This window comes from Castor canadensis, chromosome 10, assembly GCF_047511655.1.
Source record: "Castor canadensis chromosome 10, mCasCan1.hap1v2, whole genome shotgun sequence".
NCBI classification, from domain to species: Eukaryota; Metazoa; Chordata; class Mammalia; order Rodentia; family Castoridae; genus Castor; species Castor canadensis.
In genome coordinates, this window is record NC_133395.1 from 76546550 (window position 1) to 76563691 (window position 17142).

The window sequence follows — 17142 nt, forward strand, 5'->3', positions numbered from 1 at the left end:
CAATGAATAAACAGATAAATGAACTCAGGACAAAAATAGACAACATTAAAGAGGAAAACAGCCAGGATATGGAAAACCTCAGAAAAAAAAATGGAACAGAACTGCAAAATGAAATGGAAGGCCAATCCAGCAGAACAGAACAAACAGAAGACAGAATCTCAGAACTTGAAAATGAAATGGTAATTAAAGGAAAAACCAAAGAACTATTAAGCAACTCCAGACCTGTGAAAAGAAAATGCAAGAACTCATCAACTCCATCAAAAGACCAAACTTGACAATCATGGACATCGAAGAAGGAGAAGAGGTGCAAGTGAAGGGAATGCATAATATATTTAACAAAATAATAATGGAAAATTTCCCAAATCTAGAGAAAGATATTCCCATACAGATGCAAGAGGCCTCCAGGACACAAAACAGACCAGATCAAAATAGAACTACCCCACGACACATCATCATTAAAACAACAAGTTCAGAAACTAAGGAAAGAATATTGAAGGCTGTAAGAAAGAAAAAACAAGTAACATACAAAGGTAAACCCATCATAATCACAGCAGACTTCTCAACAAAACACTAAAAGCAAGAAGAGAATGGGGTGAGATCTTCTGGGCACTGAATGAAAATAACTTCAACCCCAGGATACTCTACCCAGCAAAACTACCATTCAAAATAGATAGAGCAATAAAAGTCTTCCATGATAAGCAGAAACTAAAACAATATGTGACCACAAAGCCACCACTACAAAAGATTCTCCAAGGGATTCTGCACACAGAAAGTGAAACCCAACTTAACCACGAAAAGACAGGCAGCACCAAACCACAGGAAAAGAAAAAGCAAGACAGTAGAGAGTAACCTCAACTTAGGTACACACAATCAAACCTTCAAACAACTAAGACAACTAAATGACAGGAATCACCACATACCTATCAGTATTAACGCTTAATGTTAACCGACTTAATTCACCCATCAAAAGGCACCGCTTGATGAAATGGATTAAAAAAGAAGATCCAACAATTTGTTGCTTACAGGAGACCCATCTCACTGACAGAAATAAGCATACGTTAAGGATGAAAGGCTGGAAGAAGATTTACCAAGCCAATGGCCCCGGAAAACAGGCCAGAGTAGCAATACTTATCTCTGACAAAGTAGACTTCAAACCTACATTGATCAAACGAGATAAAGAAGGACATTCCATACTAATAAAAGGGGAAATAGACCAAAAGGAAATAATAATTATCAACCTGTATGCACCCAATGTCAATGCACCCAATTTCACCAAACATACCCTGAAAGACCTAAAAGCATATATAAATGCCAACACAGTGGTTGTGGGAGACTTTAACACCCCTTATCATCAATAGATAAGTCATCCAAACAAAAAATCAATAAAGAAATCCAAGATCTAAAATATGCAATAGATCAAATGGACCTAGTAGATGTCTACAGAACATTTCATCCAACTTCTACACAATATACATTCTTCTCAGCAGCCCATGGAACCTTCTCCAAGATAGATCATATCCTAGGGCACAAAGCAAGTCTCAGCAAATATAAGAAAATAGAAATTATACTGTGCATACTGACTGATCACAATGCAGTAAAAGTAGAACTGAACAACAAAAGTAAAGACAAAAAACATGCAAACAGCTGGAAACTAAATAACTCATTACTAAATGAACAATGGATCATTGATGAAATAAAAGAGTAAATTAAAAAGTTCCTGGAAGTCAATGAAAATGAAAACACAACCTACCGGAACCTATGGGACACAGCTAAGGCAGTCCTGAGAGGAAAGTTTATAGCCATGAGTGCATATATTAAAAAGACCGAAAGATCCCAAATCAATGACCTAATGACACATCTCAAACTCCTAGAACAACAAGAACAAGCAAATCCCAAAACAAATAGAAGGAGAGAAATAATAAAAATAAGAGCTGAAATCAACAAAATAGAAACCAAAAAACTTTACAAAGAATTAATGAAACAAAAAGTTGGTTCTTTGAAAAAATAAACAAGATCGATAGACCCTGGCAAACCTGACTAAAATGAGGAGAGAAAAAACCCAAATTAGTAGAATCAGGAATGCAAAAGGGGAGATAACAACAAACACCATGGAAGTCCAGGAAATCATCAGAGACTACTTTGAGAACCTATATTCAAATAAATTTGAAAATCTTAAAGAAATGGACAGATTTCTAGATACATATGACCATCCAAAACTGAACCAAGAGGAAATTAATCACCTGAATAGATCTATAACACAAAATGAAATTGAAGCAGCAATCAAGAGTCTCCCCAAAAAGAAAAGTCCAGGACCTGATGGATTCTCTGCTGAATTCTATCAGACCTTTAAAGAAGAATTCATACGAACCCTCCTTAAACTGTTCCACGAAATAGAAAGGGAAGGAAAACTGCCAAACACATTTTATGAAGCCAGTATTACACTTATACCAAAACCAGGCAAAGACACCTCCAAAAAGGAGAACTATAGGCCAATCTCCTTAATGAACATTGACGCAAAAATCATCAACAAAATAATGGCAAACCGAATTCAGCAACACATCAAAAAGATTATTCACCACGACCTAGTAGGCTTCATCCCAGGGATGCAGGGGTGGTTCAACATATGAAAATCAATAAACGTAATAAACCACATTAACAGAAGCAAAGACAAAAACCACTTGATCATCTCAATAGATGCAGAAAAAGCCTTTGATAAGATCCAACACCATTTCATGATAAAAGCTCTAAGAAAACTAGGAATAGAAGGAAAGTACCTCAACATTATAAAAGCTATATATGACAAACCTACAGCCAGCATTATACTTAACAGAGAAAAACTGAAACCATTCCCTCTAAAATCAGAAACCAGACAAGGATGCCCACTATCTCCACTCCTATTCAATATAGTACTGGAATTCCTAGCCAGAGTAATTAGGCATGAAGAAGGAATAAAATGAATACAAATAGGTAAAGAAACTGTCAAAATATCCCTATTTGCAGATGACATGATCCTATACCTTAAGGACCCAAAAAACTCTACTCAGAAGCTTCTAGACATCATCAATAGCTATATCAATGTAGCAGGATATAAAATCAACATAGAAAAATCATTAGCATTTCTATACACCAACAATGAGCAAACTGAAAAAGAATGTATGAAAACAATTCCATTTACAATAGCCTCAAAAAAAATCAAATACCTAGGTGTAAGCCTAACAAAAGATGTGAAAGACCTCTACAAGGAAAACTATACACTTCTGAAGAAAGAGATTGAGGAAGACTGTAGAAAGTGGAGAGATCTCCCATGCTCATGGATTGGTAGAATCAACATAGTAAAAATGTCGATACTCCCAAAAGTAATCTACATGTTTAATGCAATTCCCATCAAAATTCCAATGACATTCATTAAAGAGATCGAAAAATCTACCGTGAAATTTATATGGAAACACAGGAAGCCACGAAAGGCCAAGGCAATACTCAGTCAAAAGAACAATGCTGGAGGTATCACAATACTTGACTTCAAACTATATTACAAAGCAATAACAATAAAAACAGCATGGTACTGGCACAAAAACAGACATGAAGACCAGTGGAACAGAATAGAGGACCCAGATAGGAAGCCACACAACTATAACCAACTTGTCTTTGACAAAGGAGCTAAAAATATACGATGGAGAAATAGCAGCCTCTTCAACAAAAACTGCTGGGAAAACTGGTTAGCAGTCTGCAAAAAACTGAAACTAGATCCATGTATATCACCCTATACCAAGATTAACTTAAAATGGATCAAGGATCTTAATATCAGACCACAAACTCTAAAGTTGATACAGGAAAGAGTAGGAAATACTCTGGAGGTAGTAGTTATAGGTAAGAACTTTCCCAACGAAACCCCAGCAGCACAGCAAGTAAGAGATAGCAGAGATAAAATTGGACTTCATAAAGCTAAAAAGCTTCTGTTCATCAAAAGAAATGTTCTCTAAACTGAAGAGAACACCCACAGAGTGGGAAAAAATATTTGCAAGTTATACCTCAGACAAAGGACTGATAACCAGAATATACAGGGAACTTAAAAAACTAAATTCTCCCAAAACTAATGGACCAATAAAGAAATGGGCAAGTGAACTAAATAGAACTTTCTCAAAAGATGAAATTCAAATGGCCAAAAAACACATGAAAAAATGCTCACCATCTCTAGCAATAAAGGAAATGCAAATTAAAACCACGCTAAGATTCCACCTCACCCCTGTTAGAATAGCCATCATCAGCAACACCACCAACAACAGGTGTTCGCGAGGATGCGGGGAAAAAGGAACCCTCTTACACTGTTGGTGGGGATGTAGACTAGTACAACCACTTTGGAAAAAAATTTGGAGGCTACTTAAAAAGCTAGACATTGATCTACCATTTGATCCAGCAATACCACTCTTGGGGATATACCCAAAAGTCTGTGACACAGGTTACTCCAGAGGCACCTGCACACCCATGTTTATTGCGGCACTATTCACAATAGCCAAGTTATGGAAACAGCCAAGATGCCCCACCACTGACGAATGGATTAAGAAAATGTGGTATCTATACACAGTGGAATTTTATGCAGCCATGAAGAAGAACGAAATGTTATTCGCTGGTAAATGGATGGAATTGGAGAACATCATTCTGAGTGAGGTTAGCCTGGCCCAAAAGACCAAAAATCATATGTTCTCCTTCATATGTGGACATTAGATCAAGGGCAAACACAACAAGGGGATTGGACTTTGAGCACATGATAAAGGGAGAGCACACAAGGGAGGTGTGAGGATAGGTAAGACACCTAATTTGTTGCCCTTAATGCAGAGAAAATAAAGCAGATACCTTAAAAGCAACTGAGGCCAATAGGAAAAGGGGACCAGGACCTAGAGAAAAGGTTAGATGAAAAAGAATTAACCTAGAAGGTAACACACACGCACAGGAAATTAATGTGAGTCAACTCCCTGTATAGCTATCCTTATCTCAACCAGCAAAAACCCTTGTTCCTTCCTATTATGGCTTATACTCCCTCTACAACAAAATTAGAAATAAGGGCAAAACAGTTTCTGCTGGGTATTGAGGGGGTGGGGGGGAGAGGGAGGGGGCGGAGTGGGTGGTAAGGGAGGGGGTGGGGGCAGGGGGGAGAAATGACCTAAGCCTTGTATGCACATATGAATAATAAAATAAATAAATAAATAAAACGACCATTCACGAAGTAATATAAAGGCAAATAGACGTAACAAAAGAAATGCCACAGTAATAATGGTAACGCTTCATACTGGCAAGAGCATGGTAAGAAAGAAGCACTCTCGGGAAACACTCACAGGAAAGCAATTGTTACAATTTTTCTAGAATATTAGTTTGCCTTAAGAAGCGTTCAGATGTGCTTTCATGCGTAATTAGCTTCAAATAATTTATCCAAAGGAAACAATATGAATGAAGGCAAATATACAAAAATGTGAATCGTAGCTTTATTTCAAATAGTATAAAATAAACAGAATCCAACTGGCAGTAGTTGGAAAATGATTTTAAACTTCTGATATTCCTTCTCTCAGCCACCTACTCTTTCTTCCTGCTTCCACCAGGAAGTGATCCAGAAATACTTCCATCCCACTCAATGTCTTCCTATCACAACTTGCCAAGGTGTTGTCTTCTGTGCTTCCAGAGCGTTTATCAAGTTTGTAATGATCTATTTACCTTTGCACTTCTTTTTCTTGTCTTCCCACCCATGAGCCTGTAAGCTGCAGGAAAGCAGCACTCTCCATTTTGTTCATGGTATAGTACTCAATCCACAATTTCCAGCATATAATAAGCATCCAAAGTATGAACAAAAGAGACTATAATACTCTACTAAAATACCTCTGAAACGTTTTGAAGATGCAGAAAATATCTACAATATGTATTAGTAGGGAAAAATCCCAAAATTTATACTCAGTGTTATTTCAATGACTGAACGATGCATAGAAAAAATACACTAGAAGAAAATGCTCCATAATAGTAAATATTCCATTATAGAAAATATCATAATAAGAGCTGGGTGCTAAAAATGTAAATATTATTCATTTCACTTTGTCTACATCCAAAATTGTATATTTTTGTCATACTTTTCATATCTGTTATATTCAAAATTTATGAACATGTATTTCTATCATGATTCAATACGAAATATTAATAAGAAACTATGTTCTATCATACTATGTAATATGATAAAAATATAATAAAATTAAAGTATGAAAGCATTCCATAAAAATATAAACATACTTTGTTTCTTTTTCTTATTTATCTATATTCAGAATTTTGTCATATTGGTCTATCTGTCATATCTGTCCATATGCAAATTTTTTACAACGGGTATGTATTCTTTTATAATAAAGTAATACATAAATCCTGAATGAGAGCATGGGAGCAGAGGAGAGAGAGCACAGAAGTGCACAAAACTCAGGGAAGACCCTGAGTCATCCATGCAGCACAGGGCTGAGAAGGCGCAGGTTCACTGGCCAGCAAATGTGGGGTGTCAGATCTGTGGACTAAGGCAAAAGGTAACATGGCCAGTGCTATATCCTAGGAAGATCTGTGAGAAACTACAGCCTGAGGGCAGCGATCTGGCCCCCACCTGTTGGTGTAAACTGAGTTGTCCTGGAATGGACCTGTTCATTCACATATGGCTGGAAAGGCTTTCAGGCCAGAAGGCAGCTTCTACTGGTTACAGTGAAAACTGTTACCACCCAGAAACCCTACGACACACACTGTTATGATTCATAAACTGTAAAATACTTGCTGTTTGGCCCCTGGCAGAAAAGTCTTTTACCCTGGTCTCCAGGATGCTTTAGAGACCACAGAAACCACGAGATGAGGTGGCAGGAGGAGGTAAGAAGGGCCACCATTGTAAAGGCAACATGGAGAAGGTCAGGGGCACACAGATGGGTTTTCACAAACATCTGCATCTCTAGACAGAGGGAGAAACTGGCAAAGGCATCTCTTAAGAAATGGAAGGTATTCACGGCTTACAGCGATCACATCTTACATGGTAACTACTTAGATGCACACAGAAAAGGCAGCGTTTGTTGGGCATTACCTGAAGGATCAGAGCTGTAGAGACTGGCGGCTGTTGTAATGGGTCCTGGTGGGTGGATGGCGCTGGCTGAAGACCTCTGACTGGCAATCAGAATTCTGCTCTTTGCAGAGGGTAGACGGGACATGGCACCCAGGCCCAGCTGGGGCTTCAGCAGCATGGCTGATCGATAGAAAGTTGGGGGTACTTCGTAATGCGTGTAGGGAGAACAAAATTCCTCTTTTCCAGGGTGATCTGTCACCTACAATAAATGATGGGAAACTCAATCAGGAACTTCACATCACAGTAGATAAGAGTAAGCCCAAACAGCAGCCACTCTGGTTTCATTTCTCTGCTTGCTCACAGATCACTTACTATCTCTGGGTCCCCAGGTCCTCAACTATAAGTTGACAACACAACTGGGTGATCTCAGTTCTAATATTCTATGAATTTACATCTCACCGGGAGGGAAAAAAGAACTCTATAAGATTTTATAAACCTTAAAGCAACTTTAAAACAATTCCATTGTTATAAAACCATTCGAATTTAAGGGAATGGCCAATCTTTAAATAAATTAATAATGTCAATGAAACAAAGAAATAATGTAGAAAACCTTCATGAAATTATGAAAGTAACATTATACCATGGAGAAAAGGCACCATTTTTATAGTAACCTAGACTTACAATAAGTAAATGAACTTCATCAGTTTATATTACCTTTTCTGGGCAACACAGAAAATAAAACATGCTCTGTTAATATGGGAGAAATGGCTATTTGGGAAAAATAGAGACGTTAATGAGGAATGTGTTTGGGTCCTGTATTGTGTGTACACTAAAAGCCCTCGCCTGTCTGCCTTCCCTAGGAAGGTGATGCTCCCAGGAACGTGTGGTAAGATCCACTCAAATCAGAGTTGTAGGCAACAGTCTTGAGGGCTGCTGAACTCCCAGGATGGGAAGCAAGGTCTACACACGGCTGAAGTCAGTAGACTTGATGAACAAAGAATCCTGTCTCCACTCATTCTTTAATTGAATAACGTAACATTAGTGTTATTTTCTCCTGTACCGAACAGTTTAGACTAGAAAATACAACTTGTAGGGACCACTGATATATGATATCCTGTTCTCACAATGTCTGTTCATAGTATTGGTATTTTGTTGTTTGTTTTGTGGTACTGGAGCTCGATCTCAGAGTCTCATGCATGCTAGGCAGGCACGCTACTCCTGAGCCACCTCCCATGCCTATTGTTTCTTTATATTAGACACGAAAAAAGAGTCAGTTGTACAGAACCTACTTCCTTTAAGATATAATTTTTAAAAAACAGTGTTCAGGGCAATGTATGAAAAGATACATCTGTTAATTAATTCTGCTCTAAATCACAGTACATTTTATGTGTCAAACTTCTATCTATTCAGGAATCACAAACATTTAACAATATTCCTTCACAGAAACTATAAAAGCTTTGATCCAAGCTGTTAAGAGATAAGCCCTTAATTTGGTACTTTTAATGCGGAAACAGATACAAAGTCCTTAAAACTGACATTACTGAAACAAAAGATTAGGAATTTAAATTTTCATCACAATCACATTGTAAAATATGCATGACTGTTGCAGTAGATAGACTGTATTCAGCCTCTAGCAAATGATATTCCCGAGAAAGAACACTCTACATCTGTGCTCTGATAAAATTGTTACTCTTCTCTACTTTCTCACTGTCAATTTCTGGCTCTTCTCTTGTACTCATGAATCCTCCATTTTTAAATTTTAGTTTCTCAAATTTGGGTGCTACTGCTCACTGCTTTGAGCAGGTGTTCTTATGAGGAAACTCGCATCATTTCCAACCAACATTAGGGATGCAATTAGTTGACTTCGGTCATTACTCCATTCTTTAGAACTTTTCAGAGCTCCACACCCACCATGCTCTCACTCAACGATGACTAATGATTCCAATAACTTCAATGTCTGTCGTTTTATTGAGCTATTCATTTCCAGTAAGAGCATGAACCCTTTTAGAAAAAGTGAAAAATATGCTTTCAATGCCTACTTTATGTATTTTTAACTGAACTACAGAAAACACCACACTCTTCTTTCTTCTTTACTGACAAACATAACAGGTAATGCTGCAGTCTCAAGCACACAGAAATCCACCCAGATTCTGCTACTGCCCTTCTTCCCATGGAGTATTTTTAGAGAAACAGCTTTAAAAGCATATAAAATAATCCTATGATTTCAAACAAACTCCTATAATCAAAATACACAAGCAAATTCTTCCTGGATTCCCCTCTTTTTTTCCACCCTGTCCCATCTTCACTGGGATCCTGCGCTGGGGAGATGCAGGGTGAACATGGACACTTGAATTTGAAGCCTCTGGTATGGGTTTGGGGAGGTGGGTGCCCGTGAGGGCTGGTTTTATGTGTCAATTTGGGTGAACCACAGAGCACAGTTAGTTGGTCAAACCTTATTCTGGAAATTGCTGTGAAGGAAATTCTTTGATGGGGATTAACCTTTAAATCAGCAGGCCTTAAGTAAAGCAAATCACCCTCCCTAATGTAGGTGGGTCTCATCCAGTCAGCTGAAGGTCTTAAAAAATAGATGACTTCCCTGCAAGGGACTCCAGACTCAAGCTTTATCACCTAGTCTTCCCTGGGATTCCAGGCTGCTGGCTTTCCCTCATGATTTTAGACTTGCCACCTTCTACAATTATATGGGCCACTTCCTTAAAATACAGTTGTCCCTTGGTATTCAAGGGAGACTGAGTCCAAGGTCTCCTGCAGATACCAACATCCACACTCAATCCCTTATATAAAATAGTGTGGTATTTGCATATAGCCTACGCACATCCTCCTGTACACTTTAAGTCATCTCTTGATTACCTACAAGAAATGTAAATGCTAGGTAAATGGTTGTTACACCGTATTGTTTAAGCAATAAGCAATATATAATGATGAGAAAATATCTGTAACGTGGTTATCTGAATATTTCAGTCTGTGATTGGCTGATTCCAAGTATTCACAACCCACAAATATAAGAAGGGTTGACAATAAGTCTCTCTCTACCCACAGACATAAGAAGGGTTGACAAGTCTCTCTCTCTCTCTCTATCTTTCACACACACACCCGTCTCCTTTTGGTTCTATTTCTCCAGAGAGCCCTGATTAACGCTGGCAGTGCCCCCTCAGAGAGAAGGTAGAACTGGAGAGACAATAACTGCTCCCATCCTCTCATTGCTGTACCTTCATCAAACTTAAAAGCGCTCCTAACTCACTGTAGGAGGGGTGACCCTAACACCCAGAAACAGACACCAGTCTGAACAAGTGAGCATATTTCAGTGCCCTGGCATGACCACACCTCAGATGATCTCGGAAGCCACTTCTGGAAGCTTCTGATACCTGTGAAGCTCCTGCCAACCAAGAAAAGATACCATCCCTCAGATGAGTTTACTCTTGATGTCTCTGTTTCTATCCATGCTACCTGACCAGCGAGGATCTGGTTACTGTCAGAAAGGTTTGGGTTTTGATTTTTAAGAATCTCCCATTTTATCAAAAAATAGATGACCTCTATGACCAAAAAGTATTTCTGTTGAAGCTGGCAGAAATGCATTCTTTTCCTGTAAATCAACTGGTGAGCTGTGGTGAGCTTGGGGCACAGTGGCAGAGGAGAATAGCACAGCAGATGACTGGAGGCTGTGAAACTCTCACCAGACCATCGGAGGTCTCTCTGAACCCCAAGAACCACTAAAGCCTTCTGTACAATCCTATTTCCTTATGGCTTGGAGTGGCTTCCAGAGGAGGAAGGAGAGAAAATAGTTTGAGGAAAATGTACATATGTTACAGAAATTATTCTTGAATGGAGTGGAAGCAACATAGAGAAGGAATATACAAGAGGAAAATGAGGAAGGTTACAGAGGAAGAACTGCAGACAGTAACAGGATTTTGCTTCCATCTCTAAACCATGAGTGTTTTTGCAAAGAAGAACCTAGGGGCTCCTCCTGGCACTTCTGTAGTGATGCTCTAAGAAACTTCATTCCTCTACTTAACCAGCCTTGGTGCCTGTGGTCCTGTGGATGGTCAGCTCCTAGAGGCTTCATGGGGATCCCAATGGCAGAGCCCAACCCTGGCCTCAGAGGCCCAGGTAGATGAGTATTTGGAAATTTGAGAATGACTCAACTTCACCAAACTTAGAGATTGACATATAAAGCCAGGATGGCAGTGAGATACCACTGCCAATGGCTAGACTGAGGGTCCTCTGGCCAGCAGATGTCCTCACACAGACCACAGTAGGAGAAGCCTACTTACAAGCAAGAGGCCACACAGCTCCTCACTCTGCACCTATCATCTCTCTGTCAAAGAGGTGGGAAGCCAGTTGCACTTAAGGATTGCCAATAGGCCTGGAGTCCAAGCTCAGGGGATGACCTATGAGATTTAGTGGCTAAGGGCATGCCCTGGGATAGCACAGGTGCTCAGCCTACTAGAGCCTAGTCAGTAAGTATGTTGGTCTACGTATACTGCTGAGAATAGGCTCACCTTTTTCTCTGTGCTACATCTGACAATTTCTGCTGTGATCAATACATTCTTTTAAACATGTCAATACGTTCTAACAGGCTGGAATCCAGGCTGTGGGCTCAGTTATTCTACCTCTAGTCTTGGCACACTTTTGTTTGGATTTGGCCATACATGGAGTTCCTAATTCAGCTATCATGGAACATTTTTATTTGTGGTGCTGGGGATGGAATCCAGGACTCGGTGATTGAGCACTTGATCCAGCCTGTGTGAAGCCTTTAAGAGTCTGAGCCATCCTACAGATTCCAGTTTGTGTTCTAGGTGACCTGGGCAGGCCTGAGGGTGTAAGGAAGAAGATGATCTGATCTGCCTTCCTTTGAACTGGTCCCCTGGGTTGCCCTGAAGATGGTTTCAGCTGACATGACTTACTTCTGAGGTCACTGAGGAAAACAACACAATGCTGCCTGACACTGCACAGGCCTAAGAGAATCTCAGCACTTGGTGACTTAACCTCTCCAAATCCACTTATTCACCTACACAATGATTAAAAACTGCGGCACCAGGGCCAGGCACAGTGGCAGGCATCTATCTTCCCAGCTACTCTGGAGGCATAGGGAGGAGGGGATCACTGTCTGGAGCAAAAGTACAAGTTCCTATCCAAAAATAACAAAAGCAGAAAAGGTCTGGGGGTGTGGCTCAAGTGGTAAGCATCTGCCTAGCAAATGTGGGGTCCTGAATTCAAACCCCAATACCAACACCAAAAAAAAAAGAAAATCCAACCAACCAAAGCAAAACTAAAACCCTGTAACATTAACCTTTAGACAATGACTGGAAAGATAAGTGAAGACTGACAGAGTATTTATTGTATTATGTGGGCCCAATGCACAGGAGGCACTCACCCAATTATTAGTCATAATTATTATTTTTACTAAAAACAAAGAGGCCATGGCTAATGTGACACTTTCTGCTCATTGTTCTTCACATGTGAGAGTATGAGATTTTCCTCAAAAAGAAGTACTCCCCTTGAGAGGTAAGGCTGCTCTTTGAAGCATATGTGTACCCTGGATTCTTCTTGCTTTGACCTGGCTCACAGAAGAGTTATGTTCACTTATTTAAACCTGGAAGATGATTTAAATGCATACTTATCTATTTTCATATGTACCATACTGAGTGAAATTTAAATGGGTCTCCTTAGTGGTTGGGTCCATCTCATTACGAGCCTCATACTGGTGTAGCAAAAATGTCCACTTCTCTAAGCAATCGCCTTCTGCCAATGACATCTACTTCTGGCCACGTGGGTTGATGAACAGCTGCAATTCACTTAGAGAGGACATTCTGTCTTCACAACACACTGAAATTTCAAGGCACTCAATTTACAGATCTCATCACAGTGACATTGTCTTACCTCCTGCAAAAACTTTTCACTCATCTGACTGAAATGGTGCCCTGGGGGCTTGATCCCAGACACCATCAATCCAGAACTGAAGACCCTTGGCTTTTGCAAATCTGGCTTGAATTTCTCATAGAGGTTGGCAGGAGGCTTAAGGTCGCCACCCACCACCTTCTCCTCCTGGGGAAGAGGCATGCCACACGTCGGGGGGGCATAAGGAAGCCCCACAGAGACCAGTGAGGTGTCCACCTGGCCCAGTGCCTGAGGGTTCCTCCGAATGTAGGTGATGATCTTCGGCCGCACATGCTTGGGCTTGGGCATAATGACGGGCTTTGTTTCCATCCTTTCTTCTGTTTTCTCAATGGTGTGCTTCTCCAGTGCTTCCTGTGAGACAGGCAAGTCCTTGGAATGTGTGACAGGTTTGGGGATCCCGCTGAAGCAGGTGTTCTTGTCAGGCACTTTTGGGGACGTGTTCAACACCTGCCTGCTGTCGGTGGAGGGTGGGACAGCCAAGAGGGACTCTGCGTCAACACCGAACACGTCAAGGTCCTGAGAACTGCTACTGGGCGGTGTGGGCTGGTGGGTCGTGTGCACAGTTTTCTCAGGGTGGAGGGGAGTCGGGGTACTGGGAACTGAATCTGCTCTTGCTGGGGTGGTTTCCTTCTTAGCTGCATTTTCTAGAAGGTTCCTACTTTGAGCCACAGGTGTTATTATCTCTTTACTTTGTCCTGCTTCTGAGCTGCTGCTTTGAGGGTCCAGGCACTCAGGGGCCTCAGCTTTGCTCTCTCCCACAGAAGGACCTGATGCCAATGTCACAGCACTGCCCAGCCTCCTCCCGTCTGCACTAACCTCTGAAGGCTTGCTGTCAGTGGAATTACTAGGAACAAAAGCTACAGGACTGTCACTGCTGGATGCGGTTTCCCCCCACTTTCCACCAGCACGTGGTGATGTTTTGCCTGTGGACTGGTTAACAGCTGTTCCCAAGGGAGCAGGGCCCTGTTTGAGGGTCGTCTGGAGCAGACCCTCCACACCTACATTGATGCCTGTCTTCCCTTCCTCACTGCTGCCTCTTCCCACCCCAACAGGGTGGGGGCTGCTGCTTGATGGTTCACTAACTGCACTGATGGCTTCTTGGTGGGCTTCCCCACTTGGCTCCTTTCTCTCTAGGGGGGACACACACTCTTCCTTGTGACATTCCAGACCCCTGGCTAGGGTTGACTTTAGGTCCTGCCCAGCCCTGGGCTGAATAGATTTCAACTCCAGCTTAGACTCCTCCTTTCCCTGATCTAATTGTGCTTCTGGGTAGCTCAAGATTTCCTTTGATCCAGACAATGAATTCAGAGCAGGCTCCGCAGGGGCAGCCTGTGCTGTGTGTTCATTGCAAGCATTTGGTCGCTGGGCCCCCTCTATCTGGGTCTCTAGGTAGGGGGTCTCCTTGGCTTCTGAGGTAGTTGGTTTAGCAGGACACACACTCTCTCTCCCTGAGGAACCATCAGCTGAAGAGTGGTCAGCCAATGTCCTCGGTGACTCCTCTCCACCCCCAGGTGCTTGACCCTGTGACTCAGGGTCAGGTGCTTGACCCTTGACCATGTCCAGCCTGGTAGGCTGCACAGTCCAGCTGCCAACTGTAGCTGCACAGCTGCTTGCTCTTTCCAAAGAGTGCCTCCTCAGTTCCTCGTTGTCAAGGGTCTTGGCCAATTTGTCCTTGGGAACATGCCGGGAAACTACAGTGTCCCTCTTAGCCAAAACCTCTGAACTGGCCTCAGTCACTGCATTCCTCCAACTTCCCAGACTTGGTCCCTGGCCACGTGGAGTGGTCTGCAGGACATCTGTGCTTCTCTCCATCATGTGTTCACTGAGTTCCCAATGGGCAGTCGGAGAACACGTAACATCTTTTGGACTGGTAGAGCCAGCCTGAGATCCTATCCCAAAGCCCTGAAGTTGGTGAGGTTCCTGGTGGAAGTGGGGGTGCTGTTCTGGCCCGCTTGAATTTGCATGGCCGAGTTCATCTGCCAGATCATGTGTCTTGGGCTCATCGTGAGAGGAGCTGACTTCCAACATTATTTGATTTGCATTTGTGTCTCCTAGACTTAGGATGCTCTCATTATCATTTTTGGTTCCATGTCTGTTGTCCTGCAGCTGATTAAAACACGATTTCTTGGGAGCCACAGGGACATTCATTGTCAACCCTTCAGTGGGGGCTGCTGGCATACAGTTCTCTTTAATGAGAAAGGGCTTCCTTCAAGCTGCAATAAGAAACAGGCAATCCTTAAGCTGCTTGTCCTCCTATGACAATGTCACACTGAGACACAGCTTTACTCATCTTCCAAAGAGTTTCAAAACCAAACATTGTCTTGATACACAGCAGAATGAGTTATCTGTTAGGTTCCTGCTGAATGAGACCAATTATTCCATGAGACCTAGAGAGAAAGAAAAATACATTCACGTGAGATTGACACCTAGAGATGCCCAGGAGGAAGAAGGCATGGTAAATACACTGACGTATTCCTCACTTCCATCCTGGCATTTCATTCACTCAATAATTTTCTCAAAAAAAGCCTTTCAGATAAGGGCTCCTGCTGGCCAAATAAGGAAAAACTGATATATCAGAAGGATAAATGTTAGAGGTAAATTATAAGTGCATGTTGACTAAAATTTAAGTTTTACAAGTCCTGATTGACACCGATTTAAAAAGGGTGAAGGAAAAGGGACGGATCTTCTTCAGAGAAGAAGATCAGCTAATGTAGAAAATGTATAGAACTTGACAAATCACTGTTTTGTAATCACTAGAGTAGTAATTACCTTGGACAAGCAACACCAGTGGGTGGTAGAGACATTGGGTGAAAGATGGCTGGGGAACAAGATATTCACTGCATCCTAAAGTATCATCCCATAATTGCCATGGTTCCCCACAAAAAGGAAATTATATCTTTACAATAGAGAAATCTGGTGGGAAGCACCTTAATCAAGAGATGGGATTTAAAATCATCAGTAATAGGAAGTACTTTCACAGACACCTGCTTTCAGAGCCCCACAGCACCTGAAGAGTGTTCCTGCAACAAATGTTCAGCCTGAATTTAATCCTGAGGAAATAATCAAACAAATCTAAGTTGAGATACGTTTTACAAGGTAACCGGCTTTAATTGCCCCCCCCCAACACCAAATGCCACTGGGTCCTGGATTTAAAAAAAAAGTTAGCAAAGACATTATTGGGACAATTAGAGGATTAAATATGGGCTGGATATTACCAAAAGATATCTTATCAATACTAACTCTCTTAGGTATGGAATAGCACTATGATTATGCAGACATTGCCTTCATTCTTAGAAAACACATACTTCAGAATTTAGAGATAGCTTGGCATGCTTTCCATATCTTAATTTCAAATGATTCAGTGAAGAATATATGTGTACATATAATATATATAAAATACATGTGTGTGTGTATATATATATATATATATATAGTGTGTTATAAAGCAAAACAATATAGTAGTCGTCTTTGTCTTTTCTGCAGTTTGTTTTCCACTGTCCCAGTTACCAGCGGTCAACTGTGGTCTGAAAAAATCAAATAGAAAGCTCCAGAAATAAGCAATTCATAAGTTTTAAATCAGGTGCTGAGCTTAGTAATGTGATAAAAACTTGCGCTGGCCTTCTCTGTCATGAGTCATGACATGAATCATCCCTTTGCCCAGCGAGTCCCTTCAGTCTAAGAGTTATCTAGGTGATTACACTAAGTGTGTGACAACACAGCACTGTGTTCTGGTGACCTCTATGTAGTAACCTAATGCTACATCACAGCGTCCCCATTGCTCACCTCACTTCGTTTCATCACAGGCACCCAGTCACCTCTTGTCATCACAAGAAGGGTGAACAGAGTATGAGATAATTTCAGAAAAAGAGAAAGCCATATTCACATAACTTTTATTACAGTATACTATTATAATTTTTCTCTTTTATCATTAGCTATTATCTCCTATTTGGTCTAATTTATAAGATAAATTTTATCATAGTATGTATGTATAGGAAAAAACCACAAATAGGCTTCGGTACAATCTGTGGTTCCTGGCATCTACTGGGAATCTTGAATAAATTCCCAAGAATAGGGAAGGCTACTGTATAAACGAATAGCCAAAAAAAAAAATAATAAATAAACGAATAGCCGAGAACCCATCACCTAATGCAAGGACCTCTCGGCTA

At 41.0% G+C, this 17142-nt stretch overlaps 1 protein-coding gene across 4 annotated transcripts in view; it reads right to left on the reverse strand.

Moving 5' to 3' along the window:
* Nucleotides 1-17142, reverse strand: part of Mtus2 (microtubule associated scaffold protein 2) — a 573095-nt gene that overhangs the window by 366101 nt on the left and 189852 nt on the right. For all 4 annotated transcript variants that reach the window (XM_074043623.1, XM_074043621.1, XM_074043622.1 and 1 more), the window contains exons 3-4: nt 12959-15363; nt 7082-7319 (exon numbers count right to left, since the gene is read on the reverse strand). In XM_074043623.1, coding sequence (XP_073899724.1) covers nt 7082-7319; nt 12959-15154 — 2434 coding nt within the window. In that variant the 5' untranslated portion in view covers nt 15155-15363. The remainder of the gene's footprint in view (nt 1-7081; nt 7320-12958; nt 15364-17142) is intronic.